The sequence below is a fragment of the Eublepharis macularius genome, chromosome 8 (genome assembly GCF_028583425.1).
Source record: "Eublepharis macularius isolate TG4126 chromosome 8, MPM_Emac_v1.0, whole genome shotgun sequence".
Lineage (NCBI taxonomy): Eukaryota > Metazoa > Chordata > Lepidosauria > Squamata > Eublepharidae > Eublepharis > Eublepharis macularius.
Window position 1 is genome coordinate 43,479,017 of NC_072797.1, and position 20,188 is coordinate 43,499,204.

The window sequence follows — 20,188 nt, forward strand, 5'->3', positions numbered from 1 at the left end:
GGTGCTGAACTACTGCTCTGCCGCGCGTAGTCTTCTTTATACAGCTGGCGGGTCACCTGTTGACAAAGCTTCTAGCACTGTGATACGTCAATCCAGCGCGGGTGTCTGGGAGGATGGGGTGTGGGCGACCGCATCGGGACCTGAGAGATGAGCTGGGATATGATCTCAATTTCCTTGAGGGCAGACAGGAGCAGCGAGGAGACACAAAGCAAAAAAAAGGAAGGAGAACGTGTAGAGTAAAAGGTCTTGATTTGTCTTAGCCTTTAAAATAGCAGCAATAGAGACAACGAGGCAATGTGCTACTCGTGTGCGTGCGGTTTAGTGAGCGATAAAGGCATCAAACTTGATGCAGTGTCACATGTTAGATATGCCTTACATTTGTTCATTTGTATGCATTCAACACCTCCCTCCAAAGCGTCATTTACTATTAAAGTGGAATTATGCTGAATGTGTAGAAAGGTGTGAAAGGTGCAGAAACAATAGCATTCGCTTGATTATTTATTTTATTTATGTATTTACAAAATTTATACTTCACCTTTCTTCCCTGATCAAGGCCATCAAGATGAATAAGAGATTAAAAACATATGTAATAAAAACACATTTTAAAAACCATTAAACCCAAACTAAAAATAATTAAAACCCTTAAAACCAAGTTGAAATACACATATAGCATAATCAAATACACACACACAAAAACAACAATTAAAACATAAGGCAGGAAGAAAGAATCACTGAGGGAATGCCAGATGAAACAAAAAGTCTTCACTTGCTGATGGAAGATGACAACAGAAGAGGACAGACAAGTCTCCCTCGGGGGAAAGTTCCAGAGATTTGGTGCCTTAACCAAGAATGTCATCTCTTGGGTTACCTCTCACCTAATATCAGAAGGTGGGGGGGGGCACCCAAAATAGGTCCTTGGAAGATTATCATAGCAGTCAGGTAGGATCATAAGGAAGTAGATGGTCCTTCACATATGCTGGTCCAGAGCCATATAGTTCACCAACAGTACCTTAAATTGTACAAGGAAACAGACCAGAAGACACTAGATAATGGTCCCTATGACCCACTCCAGTCCCTATGACCCACTCCTGGCTGCAGCTTTCTTAACCAATTGAAAGTTTCTGAACACTTTTCAAGGGCAGCCACACATAGAATACATTGCAGGAATCTAATTTAGGTGTAACCAGGGGGCATGCCATAGCAATCTAATTTAGGTGTAACTTGGGGGCATGCCTTGCAGTAGCCAGATCTTGTTTTCCTAGGAAAGCCTGGCTAACCAGTCAATGCTGGGAAAAGCCATAGCTGCCACCTGCTTATCAAGCAGGAGGCCTGGATCCAACAATACTCCCTAATTTTTTCCTTCAAGGGAAGTGCAACCCCAGCCCGAACAGGTAATACCTTAAGTTTCAGGTCAACCCTTTCACTCACCAGTAGTGCTTCTGTCTTGTTGGTATGAACTTTCAGCTTATTAACAAATATCCCCTGCAAAACTGCCTTCAAGCACCAGTTCAGGGTTTCTACAGCATCGCTAGGATCATCTGGAGGTATGAGATAGAGCTGAGTATCATCCACATATTAGTTACAACCCAGTCCAAATCTCTGGATGATCTCACCCAATTGTTTCACATAAATGTTGAGAAGCATTAGGGACAAGATAGAGCCTTGCAGGATGACATGCCAAAGGCTAAGGGGCTGAACAGCACCACTGTCTGAAACCTACTCTCCAGGTAGAACCAGAACCTCAGCCAGAACAGTGTCTCCCAGTCCTAGCTCGGACAGGCAGTCCAGAAAGATACTATGACTGATGGTATCAAAAGCCTCTGAGAGATCCAGAAGAATGAACAAAGTCATGCTCCCTCTGTCCTCCTGGTGCTGATCATCCACCAGGGCAACAAAGGCTGTTTTGGTTCCATAACCAGGCATGAAACCAGACTGGAATCCAAATATCCCTCTTCATTCAGGAATGCTTGAAGTTGTCCAGCCATCACCCATTCAATCACCTTGTTCAAGAATAGAACATTTGAGACTGGTAAATAGGTATTGAAATATCCTGGGCCCAGGATAGGCTTCTACAGTAGTGGATGCACCCCAGCCTGTTTCAAGGTTGGGGCGACCACCCCCTCTCTTAGACAGGCATTAACCACTTCTCAGACCTAGTTGGTCACCCAGCTCCCTCCCCTGGCAGGTTTAAGTAGTCAGGAAGGAGCATACAAGTAGACTCCAGGGTCATTCAAGTAGACCTCAAACTTTCAAGGATCCTATCAACACATCCTCTGACTAAATAAACTGAAAGGTATCCCAAGCAGCTAGACAAGGCAGCACGCTGACACCATGTGACCCTGTCACTGCTAATGTAGAGTCCAAATTGGTATGGATGCAAGAGGTTGTATCTGCAAAGTGTTAATCAAAATGGTCACAACAAGCCACAGAACAGTCCATCTCCTCCTGTGAGGCAGATCCCAACAGGCTTCTGACCACCAGGAACAGCCCCACTGGCATACACTGTGCAGATGCAATGGTGGTGGGATAGAATTGTTTCTTTGACACCATCACTACCACAGTGTATGCTTTAAAATTAGCTTTAGCTATTGTCTTATCAGATTTCTTCAGCATCTTCTTCCACTATTCTAGTTGTCTTCCTTGTCTCTTCATCATTTGCAGCACCTCAGTAACCCAATGGGCTTCCTGGATTCTTAACACTTGAGAAAGGGTGCCTGCAAGTAATTGTGTCAACTGCCCGGGGCATTGCCTGATTCCAGAGGTCAACCAGGGCATCAACAGGGGAACCAACCATATCAACAGGAAAGTCCCCTAGGGCTGTCAGGATCCATTTGGATCTATCCATTTGGATAATTTCCCACTCCAGTAGAGAGTTGGTATCCCTGTAAGTCTAAACTCATGACAAAGGAGCCACCACCAATTCCTCCACCCTCAGATCATCCCACCCAGAACAAAATACCAAATCATGAGGGTGGCCTACACAATGTTTAGGACCAGTTATTGCCTAAGACAGGTCCACAGCTGTCATGGAGGCCAAGAAATCCAGAGCCACTCCTGACAAGACAGCCTTGGCATGAATGTTGAAGTCTCCAGGACAACCAGCCTAGGGGTCTTCAACACCACCCCTGAGACCACCTCTGTTAGCTCAACCAGGGAAACAGGAAGCAAAGTGGACGGTACACCAACAGAATACCAATCCTGTCTCTCAGTCCTGAAATTAAGAACACATCCTCAAAACCTGAAATGTCCTAGTTGGGGCAGCATGCTAGGGGGACAGAGACCTTTATAGACCACTCAAAAGCTATAACAATTTTGATATATTTTCAAATGAATGATGAAGTTCTTCACCGTTTATTGGACCCTTGCTATAGTGAACAAGATTAAAGTTTGAAACATGATGAAATTTTCTGAAGAGCAGGACATTGAAGGGTAATATGTATATTGTTGGGAGTGGCTTTTAAAGAGCAAAAAGTTTGAAATTGATTTTTGTGGGAGTCTGGAACAAGAGACAGAAAATGCTGGAGTGTATGATGCATACAGCATTTCCATTCCACTGAAGAGGATCGGTTAATGGTTTTATTTTCCCACGAACGAGTATTGCTTTTCTTCCAGGAAAAGGTGTCTTCTTTTCTATAGAGGTGGATAGAAAGGGAATCTGTGTATAGAGTCAGGGGAGTTGTTAAGAGAGGTTTCAACAACTAATTTGGATTGTTGCCTGTAGGGTGAATAGAAAAAGATAGAATTAAGCTGGATGTTAAAGCGGAAATGGCATTTAGAACCTGACCTTTGCAACGTACCCTTTTAGCCAGAAATGCAGGATGGGATCCAAAAGTTCCATTCCTGAAGGATGGAGCTTTCCTTTGGAACACATCTCTTCCACTGGAAGAAGGCTCCAACAATTAACAGAAAGGCACATTTGGACTGAATCCATGATTTCTATTAAACACATTTTAATATAAGCCTGGGCCACCAATTTACCCAGGTGCCTACATGGAGTGTGCGAACAGCCCATGTTTCAAAATCCAATCTGCAGCAACTTTGCTGGGTTTGTGCAGGAAAGGGCTTTTGCAGCCAGTGGACCTGAGGGATGCACTCTTCCCTCAGGTCCACCAGCAGGGTCTACATTCAGGAGCCGCTCAGGCCCGCTCGGTCACTTGACTCTTAACCAGTTTCCCACCCATCTCTCTCTCTCTCTGTATTGCCAGTGATTGGAGGCTCTGGTTAACTTGGAATTGGATGGAGTCATATTCCTTGACTGGTGGTTTGTAGTTTCAGTGACTTGCACTTGGGTTTGCTAATTGCTTTCTTGCTTTGTCACAACTTTTGAGAGTTTTGGCATTGGGCACAGATCCTTTTGGGGAAAACATGGCCTGCAAGACCAGTTTCTCCTTTACTGGATATCCCCTTAAGGGATCCTGGGAATGAGCCACAAAAGGGACACGCCCAGCTCAGAGGCTGTCAGGGCATGCTCTCTCCCAGGTGGCAGAGGATCTACACAGACATGTGCATCCATGTGAATTCCCACTTACTGCCATTCCGCAGTGCCCTCCCTCAGCAAACGGGATGAGGTGGCGAGGGGGTTATCGGCCAGCAGGTGGGTCAGCAGGTGCTTGGATCCAGACCCTATGCAGTGCCAAGGCACCAAAACCTGTAAACCAATACAGTTGTGAGCTTCTTAATTCCAACGAGTTGTCTTATGTCGCCTTGCCCTCACCCCTTGTCCACTTGATGCTGGGTCTGCAATTTATGTTTTCTTGTTACAGTCTAGGTCTTGCTATGTAATGACATTTAATTTCCAAACATCTCACTTAAACGATATACTTGGAAAACACAGTTCAATCAAGGAGATCCTGCCAGTTTTCTAGGCAACACTCTGATTTACTCCTTAAGAAGCATTTAAGTATTAAGGAACAAAGAGTTTGTTATGGCACAAACAATAAAGGTGTTTCTATTGTAAATTTTACTGACAGAGGCAGCAATCCAATGGACACCTTCCTAGAATCCCCATGGAATAACATATTTATTTCTAAACAGATGTACTTATGATTGCTGCAAGAGACGACGACATCACATTTATTATAATCAGTAATGTTCCATATAAAATCTGGTATCATTCGCCATAGATCACAAACAGTGATAACGGATTTATAATATACAGTGCTTATTCTGTGCAAAGTGTTCATTAAGATAGCATTCTGTACCTACTAAATGGGAGATCACCGCCTAAGGTCTGATAGCCATAAAATATAGATTATAACAGTCGAGAGGTTCAGTTATTTTTAATTGCAGCTATCTAGTCTATACAAACAGCTCCTGCTGATGAAAAAACAAATGTCATATTCTGCTCATACATGGATAATCAAGAGTTCTCTATTTTGGTGTTACAGTTTTATTGCATGTAAAAACTCATTTGTAAACCACTTTGAATGCTGAGGAAAGCAATATAAAATAAATAGCTTTCAGTGACATCTTTGACCAAGGTTTTATTAATGTTTTTGATTAGCAAACAAGAACCTCAATACAATAAACTAATTGTACACTGAAGATATAAAGATGCATAATTCTGCCTGTGCTTTGCAACTGCGTCGGGGGATTGTGGATTGACAGGTCCAATTCAAAGTTTTTTTATAATGATTATAACCCACTTCTAAACAATTGTCTGCCAAAGAGTTTCACATCCCTCAGGCTTACAAATTAAAAAGACACATTTCATGTATGTGATGTGTAAAGCTTCCCCCCAACATCTATAGCTACATGCAACCTCTGGATAAGATTGTCAGGGGATTTGGAATCAGTTGCAACTCATACATGGATGACACCCGGCTTTATTTCTTCTTAGTGTCAAATTGGGTGGATTTGTGGACAGGTGCCTAGAGAAGATAATGAGATGGATGATGGCAAATAAACTGAAGTTCAGGTGATGTTGATAGATTATAAGGGCTGAACACAGCAACTAGATACAGGGATTGTATCACCTCTGCGCTGAAGTATCTGTCCTGGCTGCACAATTCAAAGTGCTGGTTCTTACCTGTAAGGCCCTAAAAATCTTGGGGCCAGGACTGCCTCCTACCCAGCCAACTTGTAAAGATCCTCTTCACAAGCCCCGTACTCTACACCTGTGCCTGCAGAGGTGAGGAAGATGGCAACAGAGACAGGGCTTTTTCAGTAGTGGCACTTCTTGGAATACCATCCCCCATGAGGCCTGGCTTCTGATCTCTTTTAGGAGCCAATTTTTTTTACCCTGGCTTTTAATTAGCTGTTTGTTCCTTCAAATTGTTTTTAGTCAGCATCAAGCCTGAGGACTATTACGAAGATCATTTAGGCTGTCAAATTATGTTTTTATGCTTCTGGATTTTATTGGCATGTTCTTAATCATTACTTTGTTATATTTTAGCTTTTGCCTTGCAAGCTGCCTCAAGGAGGTCTCTGAATGGAGAGCACATACATGTGTGGCTCTTGGTATCTCCTCTTAGTGTCTCAGGAACAGGCACTGAGAAAGCCCTTTCTCTGCCTGAACATTTGTAAAAACCAGTGCCAATCAGAGTTGACAGTACTGAGCTGGGTAGACTAATGACTTCTTATAAGGCTTTGAGCCTCATCTGTTCATTTTTTTAATCTGCCAGCTATCCTGAGGTGACAGGTATTAATTTGGAAAATGCAATATACCCACATGAAAATATAACCTTTGAAGCTTAGTAATTTATGGAGTGAAACAAATGTACTCTGTTGAGCTTTGGTGGTTAAATGGTTCTGCTTTATATCCTCACATTGATACATTTTTGCAGCCAGACACACATACCAAAAAACTGTAAATAAAATTTACATGAATTCCTAAACCAGCATGTTTTAGGAGCAATAAGAACTGTAGAAGGGTACCATTTAGAGTTATTCCGAGACATATTTTGACTTGAGGCTATACTTATTATAATGAAGGCACTTTGGAGAAAATAAATAACTTGCTTCACATTCTAATAAGAGAACGGGAGGTAATATTCTCAGAGGCATGAAATCTGTAGAGATACATCCTTTTTCATTATCTCCATTTCAAGATTATTGATGAATTTATTCCCTGCTCAAGAAGAGATTCAATTACCACTCTCTGTGGAAACGCTTGCAGGCTGACAATGTAATTCCGCAGCATATGGCTAGTGCTGGGGCATGGGGGACCCAACCTGTCTATCCCTGTAACTAAAGCACCAATAATGTTATGAATGGTTAAATGAGACTTTGCCTGTTCCCCCCAGGCCTTAGGAATGAAGAAATGTAACTTTTGACAGAAAAATTGCTATGGCTGTTTGCTACTTGGCCTTATTTCCACATAACATTTCTGTATCATTTATTATTACCATAAGCAAGATGTGTGTGTGCAGGGTGCCACCAGACTGATAAAAAATTCTTGTCACAAGAAATAATAATTTTAAAAATTAAAATAATTTGTCCATTTTACTTATAGCTTTATGAACCGGAAAATTTTATATAGAATGTGACATTTTAGGAAAATGTACATTAGTGATATAAAAAAAGGTAAAGGTAGTCCCCTGTGCAAGCACCGAGTCATTACTGACCCATGGGGGGGACGTCGCATCCCCCCCATTTTCTTGACGTTTTCTTGGCAGACTTTTTGTTACGGGGTGGTTTGCCATTGCCTTCCCCAGTCATCTACACTTTACCCCCAGGAAACTGGGTACTCATTTTACCGACCTCGGAAGGATGGAAGGCTGAGTCAACCTTGTGCCGGCTACCTGAACCCGGTTTCTGCCAGGATTGAACTCAGGTCGTGAGCAGAGCTTGGGCTGCAGTACTGCAGCTTACCACTCTGTGCCACAGGGCTCTTAGTGATATATTACATATTAGTGTAATTAGTGATATACATATACATTAATTACATATTAGCCCTTTGGGGGTCTTGGCCAGTATCATCTCCTTCCTTTTTCACAATGATCTGCATCAAAGAATTTATTCATCATTTTTGTTCAGATTAGATGTGTGACTATCAACATACTCACATTCTATGTTGTTGCCCTGATTTCTAGAGAAAATTGTGAGATCTGACTTTAAAAAATCCTTGAAGACTCATTTTATTAATAAAATTTTGTTTAAATTAAAAAAAATCCTTGAAGACTCACCTATTTGCATAGGCCATTGGTAGTTAAAATTTAAGTTTGGATTACAAACTTGAAATTGATTGTTGCTTTGTTTCCGACTGTTTTATTAGTGATGATATACTGTTTTATTATGCGTTTGGAGTGCTGGGTATTTTTTACTATTCATTGTAGTTTGCTTTGAGAGCATATTTTCATTGAAATATGGGCTATTAACTTCCTGATAAATAAATAATTGGTGGCCCTGCTTTTATTCACCAATGATTTCTGTAAGCAAATAGTTTACTCTTCATGCAGGCCATTGAACAGCTCATAAAGCAGGACTTGTACCTTGCATTAAAAATATGATCCTATTCAATAATGGCTATCACACAGTCTCTGCTTCCTGTCTGTAAAATGGAAATAGCAGTTATTTCTCAACTTGGGGTTTTAGCCACTGAGTTATTTTGAATGGTAAACAATAATACTTGGAAAACTTACTTTTTCCTAGCCTTATTAAAATTAGGTCTGAGTGTCTCGTTTAGAATTCTCATAACGACTAGCTAGCTATGTCATTTGCCCACAGGAGTAGTGCACAGTCAGTGACACAATATTTAAAAATGCCAAATATCCGGCAGCTCTCATTGCTCTAAAATATTATGTCCATTTCTCCCAGCAAGTGGAATCAATCTTTACTAGAGTCTGTCTACTCTGCGATTAATTATAATATGTACTGGGGGGCAATGAGAGAGATCTATAGTTTCATTCCGATCTATCTAATAATTCTTAATGTAGCTCTTTTTAATTATATTAATCATATGAAGATGTATGTGCATGGAGCAGACAATTAAATTAATGAAGATGAGTGAGCTAATGGCTCAATAATTTATATGATTTAGATTAAAATTTGGATCATGGGGTAATAAGTAGTCGCTGAAAATTGCCAGAGAGTGGTATTTGTGGGTCTGATTTCAATAGTTTAACAAGATTATTCCAGGAATTTTAAGACAAATAGAAATGCCAAGCAGGGGACTGTGCTGACAAAGGGCAGACACTTCTTTATTCCTGAGGAATTCAGAAGCAATGAAACACAAATGATAAAGGAAAAGTGATAGATTTATTAAAGTTGCTAATGCTTTACAAAAAAGATATAGTTTCAGTTAGGTAGTTGTGTTGATCTGCAGTAGAACAGCAGGATTTGTGTCCAGTAGCACCTTAGAGACCAACAAGATTTCCAGAGTGTAAGCTTTTGAGAGCCAAAGCTCCCTTCTTCAGAAAATAAACATGAATTAAATAGAGAAATGCTCACACTGCATTCTGTTGCTGGAATCCCAAAAGAAAGTAATAAAAGGGACCCCAATGCTGACCAGTTGCACAGCACTGTTCTGCAGCTTAGCGTGCACATGAGGTTTACCGTTCTGTCTCCCTGCCAGGATTTTATAGAAGTTAAGTATCCATAAATTTGGCCATGTTGAGAATCAGACATTGATTTACCACTAAAAGCTAGTTACTATATAAGAGAGACTGTTATATCACCATCATGCAATGATCCACAAATTCAATTGTAAGATTCCATTTAACAAATATACAAAAATAAAACTGAATGATGGTATTGTGCAAATCTTTTATTTTATATGAAGATTTTTAGTCCTTCTGATTTCATATATTAATCCAAAAAACGTAATAGTCCAGAGATGCCAAGGCTTTCAAATCACATTCTGAACACCCCAAACTCAGTCTTCTTAGTGGGTGCATTGAGTGCAGCACTTAAGCTAAGACCCAAAACCAGTCTTGTGTCAGCTGGGTCAATAATTCCATCATCCCACAGCCTGCAACAGACAAAGCAAATGGCAAAGAGTTACACTTTAGCTATACATGACACTCAAATGTACAACTCTTGATATATGAGAAAGGGGCACTTTAATAGTTGGACTGGATTCCATCTTGCAATATCAGAAGAGGTTTTACTCTTGTGCAAGAGCTACTGTTAAGATCAAGAATTGGTTTTCCATTTCTGTTCAGTGTTGCTGTGTACAAAACAAAAGGAGGTGGCAAGAATGTTATAAGCACTTTGGGTCCCCATCAGAAAGAAAATCAGGGTATAAATATCTAAATAAATAAATATTTGATAGTCTTTGCAGTCCAATTTGGATGTGCAATATGACTGGACCAAAGGAAGTCATTGTTAGAGTGCGAAGGATTTGCTGTCACAGACATGTGACATTTGCTGTCACAATACATGTTGTGCAAATAGAAACAAAAGATGCAATACAGCCAAGATGATGTTCAGCACAATCCTAAACCAGTGGGACTCTAATCTGGAGAACCGGGTTTGATTCCCCATTCCTCCACTTGGAAGCAAGCTGGGTGACCTTGGGTCAGTCACAGCTCTTCCAGAGCTCTCTCAGCCCCACCCAGCTCACAGAGTGATTGTTTTGGAGAATAATAATAACATACTTGTAAACTTCTCTGAGTGGGTGTTAACTTGTCCTGAAGGGCAGTAAATCAAATGTTGTTGTTGTTATTCCTGTCTAAGCCCACTGACTTCAATGTGCTTAGAATGGAGTAACTCTGTTTAAGATTGCATTGTGTAAGGGCTGTTTGTGATGACTTTGAGTTTCCACTTGCGCAAGAGCTCTTACAGGTGTGTAAATGTTCTGTGGGCTCAAAAGCATTAACCCAACTGTGTTGGAGCCACTTTTTTGTGAGCGGCTCCTGTGCAGCTGAAGTAACATTTACATGACCCAAGTACGCAGGAAGAGAGATTTACTATGAAGGTTACAGAAACCAGTCCCATAAAAAAATGTGGTTGGATCATTTAAATATTATCTAAGAAACTGTTCACAAGACATGTGACCTTTTTCAGGGTCTTACTACCTCAGTAGATTCAATGAAGTTAGTGTGGTTTCAGGATTGCCACAGATGCCATAAAATGTTAAAAAGAGATGTTTCTACTAAACTGAAAAAGCAATTAAACATAAAATTGACAATACTGTATAAAAGATGATGGATTTGTCTATATTTGAAACTCACTGTAATAAATTTACCACAATCTTTTCTTAACGGCCACATTCCAACACAAAATTATGCATGTTTAACCCCATCTTTTTCATTTCTGTGTTGAATTATGGACCAAATGTCTAAAAAGTGTATCAGTTTCATCTGGGATTATTCACTGGGATGCTCAGATTCTAAATATTTACACCAGTGTTATCTTCATTCATTGCTGTTGAAACAAATTCATGTCATTCTGGAGTAGGTTATGCCATATTCCAGACACTTACATACGAGCACATCAAGCATACAAATGTGACCATTAAACTAACAAAGAATTATGTTCTAAATCCAGAGTTGACTTCAGACATACATGGCACAGACCAACAAGTTAAATATTTTCAACTATCATTCCCTGCAACTGTATGGTTAAGCAAACATCTGTAGTTATTCACTCTTCTACAATATTCATATTCTAAAAAAGACATGACTAATTGCTATTAATAAAGTATAATTTCAGCTTTAAACCCAAAGATATTAAAAGTGATGATATATTTCTTTGTAATACCCTGTCAACAATCATTTCATTAATCTGCTTTATTGAAGAATATTCTTGAACATATGAAAGCTAATTCCCTGTCACAGTAAAGTCCCTTAAAGCAATTAATGCAATTTTTAAAAGGTATCTCTACCCTCTAAGCATTCTTAACTTCAAATGTGTAACTGGTGTGTGTGGATATCACTGAATACTGTGGTCAACTGCAAAGTCAATAAACTGTGCTTTGTTTATACCCCCTAGTTAAATTTATATTATCATGATGAGGGTGTGAGATAGAGAGAGGAGGTCATTTGAAGAAAAAATACATGCCTTAGAATACGCATCTATAAATCAACAGTCAAAACTGGATTTTTCAACTGAGTATTTCCTCTGGCTAAAAAGATTCAAGACTTTAGTTCTCAATTGTTTGAGGATTATATTTTAAATCTAATTACATGGAAAACGTGCAGCCCTCTTCCAGAGTGTTAATATGCTAAAGAACAGAACAAATAAATCTTTGTCCCATATGTGAACAAGTGCCAGCCCAACCAATCGATGCCTGCTAGTCACACAAAAATCACAGCACTTTTTTAAAAAGGTTACAATTTTCAAGCACATTAAAGGATTATACAAAACTTATCTAGAAACGTAACAAAGGCATTTCCCAAGCAGTCTCTCCTCTGCTGCCACATGAGCCTGTATCCCAACTCCTCTACATCTATTTCTTTCAGACCCTGTGGCAGCTCATGCTGAAATATACTACAAAAGAAATAAAGGAAAATGGAATTGCATGTGGCTCCTGCAAGGTTTCACACAAAGATGCCTTTCAAAGAGCAAAGATGTGGCTGACTTGTAGTACATATGCAGAGATGGGGTTTTCCCCCTGTAATATCTGAAGTGTCCCTGGCTTGCAAAACCAATGTTTGACCACTCTGTGCCTTGCTGTACACCAGGCAGCTGTGAATAAATTTGACAACACAGAGAGGGCATTACTAGACAGAAGTCAGCAGTACCTTTTTAGTCAACCGCAAGCCTGTTCTTGCCTGAAAATACTTGTTCTGATAAGGAAGCCTTTAAGACCTGCTCATCACTCTTGGAATGTTGAGAGAAGTTAGAAAGAGACAATTAAAGGGAAGGAGGGAAAGATGCATGTGGAAATTTCTTTATATAGAATCTGCAAGAACATCAGTGTCAATTATTAACCTCCCTCCGCAATATCCCTGTAATATTTATTTATTAAAATATTTATATCCCACCTTTTCCTTGTGGCTCAGGGTGGCTTACAAAACCTTAACTGGAACAGCAACATAATGACAATCCAATTAAAATCCAAACAAACTAACGAAAAGCTGTTAAGGGTAAAAACAACTGTCCCAGAGCCTCCAATTGGTCCCTCTTCCTTTCGCCATTGAAAAGAATGGCCACGAAAATCTTGAGAATGGAAAAATCTAACAAATGTTGATTCTGACCTAGCATCATTCCATCGGAAACTACCCAATCACATTAAACTTTTCACTCAACTGCTTCGGATACGAAACCACCATGAAAATTCCCTAGATGCACTCTCCTGGTTGACAGAATGGCCTCTTTTTTTGCAGTTGCACTAGCTTGCTTTTCCAGCAATAAAGTTGCGTCCAGTATCACTCATAGGCGCCTAACTGAGTCAACAAGTATCAGCTGAACTCCATCAAAAGTGGGAAGCACCATTTTCTTCAGGAACTTGGCCATCTCATAACATTAGCTCCATCTTGCCTGGACTCAGTTTCACCTTGTTTAACCATAGCCAATTAAAGCAGACAGGCATTGATTCAGAATCTATACAGCATCACAAGGTGACTTGGATAATGAAATGTAGAGGTGGGTGTCATCCGTATATTGATGACAACTGATTCCAAAGTCAAATAATTTCTCCTAAAGGACTGACATAGAGATTGAACACCATGGGGAATCCTGCAGGGTAGGTCCCACACCAAGGACAACTGGTCCCTGACAACAACTCTCAATTCAGCCCCAAAGGAACAATTGAAACCAAATCAAACTTCTGCCCTCACACATCTCAACAGGATGACATGGTTTAACCTAGCGAAAAGGAATCACTGAATACAACCCTTTTTCTCTCCCTAGATATTTTCGCATTTTCAACAGTTTAAGCAAGATATCAAAATTAAATAACAGTATGAACCACGACTGTGTATGTACAGAAAATGTCTCTGGCTCTTTCCAATTACCTTTGAAAGTAAGCCTTATACGAGTTTTACGCTATGATACAAATCTTTCCTTTAGAATCCTTTTCTTTTTTTGGTTGGGCAAACAGAGATTTTATTGACAATCTGAGAGGTTTTCCACTGTAAAATAAAAATGACTTTCTTTGTTTAGTGAAAACTGTCTTCTGGAATGGGACAGAGGATTAATTATTAACCAACCTATCAAACCTCATGGCGAGATCGTGAATCACATCTCTGCTTGTAAAAAATTCATAACAGGACCTCCGCAAGGAAAAGAAGCAAATGGCTCAGGAAAGAGCACCACTCACCTCATTTGTTACAAGGTAAACTGATTAAACTCCTTTTAGAGACCTGAATGCAGATTAATCTAACTCATTAAAAAGATGTCTGACTAATGACACTCGATAATTAAGAATGCTGTATGTGAAAGCTTTTAGTTAATACAAGTTAGATTAGGAAATACAACTAAGAGCTCACTACTGACATCCTGTATATCAAATGGTATAGTTCACATGTAAAATGAATAAATCCTCTTCTATTTACAAAACTTTTCCCATCCTAGAGTCTACCCCCTTTTTTGTTTGATGGATGGGCCCTGCTGCAACAATTTGAGATGCATCATGACAGATGGACAAGCTCCCACCTAGTTCGAGCTTGTTGGAAAAGAGAGGGAGGAAGGACAACTGGAACCAATCAATTCAGAATACTCAATAGATGATTAACACTGTCAAAAGCACTGACCATATACTAGCTGCTGTGTGTAAGATCCCAAAGATACAGACACCCTTTAGCATGTACTGTTTCTAGCTCACAAGGGATCCACACATAGAAGCTGGTATACTCCCCCAAACTGCCAGGAGTACTCTCCTTCTCTACATTTATAATCCAATGTTCCCATTAATGTATCTTACAGAAATTACACATTTTGGCAATACAGAAAAGCAGAAATTATGGTGCTGGTAACTGATTTGGCAAGTCAAGGCAACTATCTTACTCCTGGGAAAAGGTTCTGCTTGCTAAGCCAACAAGTAGGGCAGTTTACCACTCAAACAACCCAAGCGTGTGTGTGATATGGGATGATACATCATGTGGCTTGTGCCTGTTGTCACTGTTTGTACTAGTGCCACTGCTGCCTAGGACCAAGACTGGCTGCAGAAGCTCTTTGGCTGCATCCTGCCATGGATGCTGCCAGAGGGACATGGGAGGTATGCATCTCCTCTCATGCTGCTGTTGCCATGGATGCTGCCAGAAGGGGAGAATGGGGGGAAGGGCATTTGGGATGACTCATTAGAATGAGACAGCCCTGCCAAAAGGCTTGGTTCACACATAAAACCGTGCCAACAGTATGGTTTGAGCTCGACCTGCTGTAGGTAACTGGGAACAAATTGTTCTTTGCAATCAAGGCTTGCAGGAAAAGTTTACTGCTTTTGATGTTAACAGCAAACTGAGATGGGCCAAAACCCAGGAAGTAACTAATTAAACTGTGGGCTATCAAAAGAGGCAGAAACACATTAGCCCAAGGATCCCTTTGCTCCTTCACAGAGTTCCCTTCAACTCTCTGTACTGGACAAACAAGTCAGTCCCTTTGCAAAAGAATGAATGGACATAAATCTGATACAGAAAAAATCAAAATATTCAAAAACCAGTGGGAGAACATTTTAATCTTCCAGGACATTCCATTGCTGACTTAAGAGTAGCATTTTTCAAACAGAGAAACTTCAAAGGAACATTACAAACTAAGATGGCTGAAATTCAGTTTATTTGCCAATTTGGAACAATGGATCCCCCCCCCCCCCCATGAATCAGGACAGGATTTTTATCGCAATACAGATGCTAATTTTTTGCACTTTGCACTCCTGCTCTAACAAGCTAATTACAATATCAATTATAGTTAGCCTCCTGACACACTAATTTACCTCTCCCACCCTCTGCTTGGATTATAAAGACTCCTTCCTTTTTCCACTCCTCATATCTGAAGGGAGCTTTGACTCTCAAAAGCTCATACCTTGGAAATTCAGTTGGTCTTAAGGCGCTATTAGATTTGGATCTTTCTCATGGTTTGGCTTTATGTTTGAAACAAGCCACAGAATTTCATCCTCTGGAAACATGTGGAATCATATTGAAAGGAGCGATATTAATTTCTAAATCACTATCTTCAGCTAGGTCAAGAGTCAAATGGATAAATAGGCCAAAAGTGTTTAAAATGTTCTTACGCTTAGGAGTAAGAAAAAAAGTGATGACGCTTTATTAATTGTTATTCTATCCCCCAAATTACAGGGAGTATCTAATTACAGATACACATTTTAAAACAACCTCTTTGCAAATGATAAGAAACCCATTGCTCCAAATGTATTTGGTCAGTTGTGGAAAGAAAAATGCTGTTTCGTTTATCAAAACTGTGCAGATAATCCACGGTAAAAATTATATTTTCAGTCCTCTAGCTCAATGAAAAACATTGTTGAAAGACCCTCTCTGTGTTTATGTCAAAAAATAACAGGATGAACAAAAAAAAAATTTCATCCACAAATTAAAATTTTTATTTAAACAGACTGCTTGATGACATTTTTAATGTAATTAGTTTGTTGAAAAAAAAATTCCTAAGTAAATCCACTAATAAAAGATGACAATACATACAATCATCTGTTTCTTCTGCCTGAGGGAGGCAGATGACATTTTGCAACAGAAACACAGCTAGATCCTCAGCTGATCTAATTGTGCATGGCTTCTCCCAAGTCTAATGACACACTCGTAATTTATGCCACTTGTAAAGCCCATCTTCATTCAGGACCATCTCTTTTCAACTAGTTGTAAAGAATACAAGATAGGCTACTAGCAAGATACACAACAAATCAAAAGCAATTCATAAATGCTACGGCAACACTCCCTGAAAAAGACAGATTTCTCTAGCTAAGCATAATTATTTGGTGTTGGCATATGGACAGGAAAAGTAAACATGTTTCTGCATTTAAACTTACACTTATTAACACCTGCTAATAAATTATACAGATCGTATTTACAAGTAGGAATTCAAATTTAAGTAAAATCTATCAGCAATGGTAAATTGCTCTTCAAATGTATGAGTAGCATTACCGAAAAAGGAAGCTCTAACATTATTTTCATTCTACATGGTTGTCTGAATGTTTTTTTCAAACAATCATTACAAACCAGCTGTTAACGTAAAATGTGGATTTACTGTGACCCAGTAAAAACGTAAATTACATCATAAAGTTGTTCCGTGCTCTACTAACATTAATTAAGAGAGAAGATTGCTTCTCTCATGGTGTTTTATATATCCAATCTATCTCCAATAGCCTGCAAAAAGTCAATATGGTTCAGAAGACAGAGTACTAGCCTTGGTTCCCAGATATCCAAACTCAATATTCTCCTCAAATTTTGTTATGCTGAACAATCTTGTTTCATTGGATCTCAGTTCCTCATTGTGGGTAATAATCAACCTCAGAAAGCGATTTCATAGCTGAACAACACTTGCACCTGAACAGCGTTATGCAAACGGTTACACAATACATCCAGTACAGATAAGAACTGGTTGATCTGAATGAGAAAGTTAAACATAGCTTTGCCTCCCACACTGTGACATAGAGCCAACTCAGCCATTCCTTGTAAAACGTTTCACCACTATTGCTACACAAAATAATTACTATGTGTATTAATATAGGGGAACATTGTCAGTATTTATTTTTGTAATACCGTGCACTAGAATAGTAAGGGTTTCCTTCCTCTTCAAATCTTCTGATGATTGGCTCTTTCAGGGCTTTTTCCTCTTCTTCAGTTAACTGCAGAAAATTAAGTGAATAATTTTAGTCATAAAATATTTAAGTTCCAACAATTATTAGCAAGATGCTGCACATCACTATGCATTCTGACCACATTACACATTTTACACTGGGGTCTCCACTAAAATGACAACTAATACTTTAATTACATTAAAATATTCATCTCTATAGCTTCAATGTTGGGGAAAAAACTAAAGCTATAATCCATTCCACTGTTATATGAACAGTATTTAATATATTGAAGTAATTTTACTAGGATTGACTATTTATTAAATCTTTTTGTTAAGAAATTTTTCTTTGCCAATGGAATTCTTCCTGCATAAATACTTGTGGACTCCAGTCAGCATTGATAAAATGTTTCCATACTCCTTTCCATACTCCCAGTCACCTTGGTCAAAGCCTTAACTGAGCTGTAGAATTAAGGTATGATCTAGACAGTGGCCATATTCACTCCCAGATGCTCTCTACTTTTCTGTAAAGGCCAGTTGGCTCCTTGGTTTACTGTGGAGCTTGGAACTAGGAAGCAAGTAGGCAAGCAACTAGTATTAGAGGGAAAGTCATGATAAACAGAACACAAACCAGAGAACATGTTCTTGACCATTCCTGGGTAATGACTGCAGTCAAACATGAATACTTGTCTACCAATATCGAATCCACATAAAACATCCAAGGAAGCTGTCCAGAACTGTAAGAGTGATTTTCTATCTGAAACATCAGAACATTCTACAGCCAGCTGTGACTAATTTGCTAGACATTTAGTTGATAAAATGCTTGTATCTGCCAGATGCCTCCTGGGTAATCTACACATTTCATCTCCTCCATCTTTAAGCATAGAGGATCTAAGAGTATCTTCAAGTTGCAAGCCTACTCTTTCAAGAGGAATAGAACACACCTCAGCCCTTGCTTTGCAACTACAACAATCAAATAGTCAGTCCTTGCTTTGCAACTACAAAAATCAAATGGTACAGTAATATCTCTAGACTACTCATGAGTAAATCTTGCACAGTTCTCCCTTTAGGATAAAAAAACTCTTGAAACTATACTATAATTACAAACCAGAACAAAAATAGAGCTATGACTTGCCTAAATCTCAGAAAAATGTGCTGCCCAAGATTTAATCCCAGACCTGAAATAAGTAATAAATAATAATAACTTATAGTATTAGTACAGAGTGCCTTTCACCATGAAGCAGCTACAGGTTGCATGTAGCCCTCAGAGAGGGATTCCAGGTTAAATGCCATGGATCCCATATTTACCTGCACCACTAACCAGATGACAACGTAGACAGAGCACAGAAAATGCTACAACAAAGACTGGCCTACAGTATGGGCCTGTGTCAAACTCAGTACAGAAAATGTCAGAGACAAAAATTCAAGCAAAAACTCTGAAACTTTTAAAGCTCCTAACACCATGATAGCCTAAAACCTGGAACCGGTACTTCATACTCGACTGCATGCATTCACTTTAATCACTGCTGAAGCAGCACTGCAATTTAGATATTAGTTCAAAGATTGTAAGTAGAGACATGTACTAGGTTAAGCAGACAGGAATACAGTGAAGTATTTAGATATTAGTCCAAAGATTATAAGTAGAGACATGTACTAGGCTAAGCAGACAGGAATACAGTGAAGTGCCCAAACCATTCCAGCCAATCAGGACTCCAATTCTGAGCAGCACTTAACACTAACTCAGAAGTGCTTTGCAAACCAGACTGCAATTAGTTAGTGGAGCATGGACTCATAAAACTAGCATAGCACATTAAAGTAAATCTCCTGTTTCCCTTCTCCGAGGTATAAGTATGTGTTTGCATCCTTTGTCAAATTAGCACATCCAAGCTGGCTTCTGAGCCTATGGAATGAGGAGGAATGGAAAAATGTATCTCCTTTAACTATGACTCAGGCAAAAATACACTACTGCACATAATCAAAAGCACCTGTTTCTACTTACAGTCCACTTTCAATGTCCTTGAATTAGTACAGTTTGCCATAATATGCTGAAGACTTGGTCATACCAAGAAATCACAGGGAGCAATGGTACCAAGTTATGAGCATTCAATTCAATCTTCTTATCAAAGGCTAACTGTTGTAAATGCTTACCTGCTTCCCTTCTCTTGATTTTCGGTCCTTGGCTATTGTAGCCAAAACGGTTGCTGCTTGCTCTCCTCCCATCACTGAGATGCGAGCATTTGGCCACATAAAAAGAAATCTTGGACTGAAGAGAGAGAACAGCAGCTAACACAGAATAAAAGACTCTGCTACTAGCAAACAACTTCCTGCAGTTACAGGGCATGCTCTACCATGCACGACCATTCTTGCTATCTGAAAGTCGCAGAAAGGCTTTCCAGCGCCATTACCCAGGGATACTTGGATTTGTAATACAAATCTCCAAGTTGCTCTCAGAATCAGAGATTCTCTAGACAGAGAAAGGCATTCCATCTTTTGTTCCATGATACCGCAACAATTATGTAATCACACATCGGGAGTGGTATGGCTTTCACGTATTTGGATCCACCTAAAGAACTAATATAAGTAGCTGCAGGGCCTTACGGTCACCCCG

General features: G+C 39.5%; 1 protein-coding gene across 1 annotated transcript in view; it reads right to left on the minus strand.

The window, feature by feature from the left end:
- Positions 1-9,685: 9,685 nt before the first annotated feature.
- MCCC2 (methylcrotonyl-CoA carboxylase subunit 2) overlaps positions 9,686-20,188 on the minus strand; it is a 37,308-nt gene continuing 26,805 nt past the window's right edge. The window contains exons 15-17 of the mRNA XM_054987077.1: positions 19,729-19,843; positions 17,547-17,632; positions 9,686-9,910 (exon numbers count right to left, since the gene is read on the minus strand). Coding sequence (XP_054843052.1) covers positions 9,793-9,910; positions 17,547-17,632; positions 19,729-19,843 — 319 coding nt within the window. The 3' untranslated portion in view covers positions 9,686-9,792. The remainder of the gene's footprint in view (positions 9,911-17,546; positions 17,633-19,728; positions 19,844-20,188) is intronic.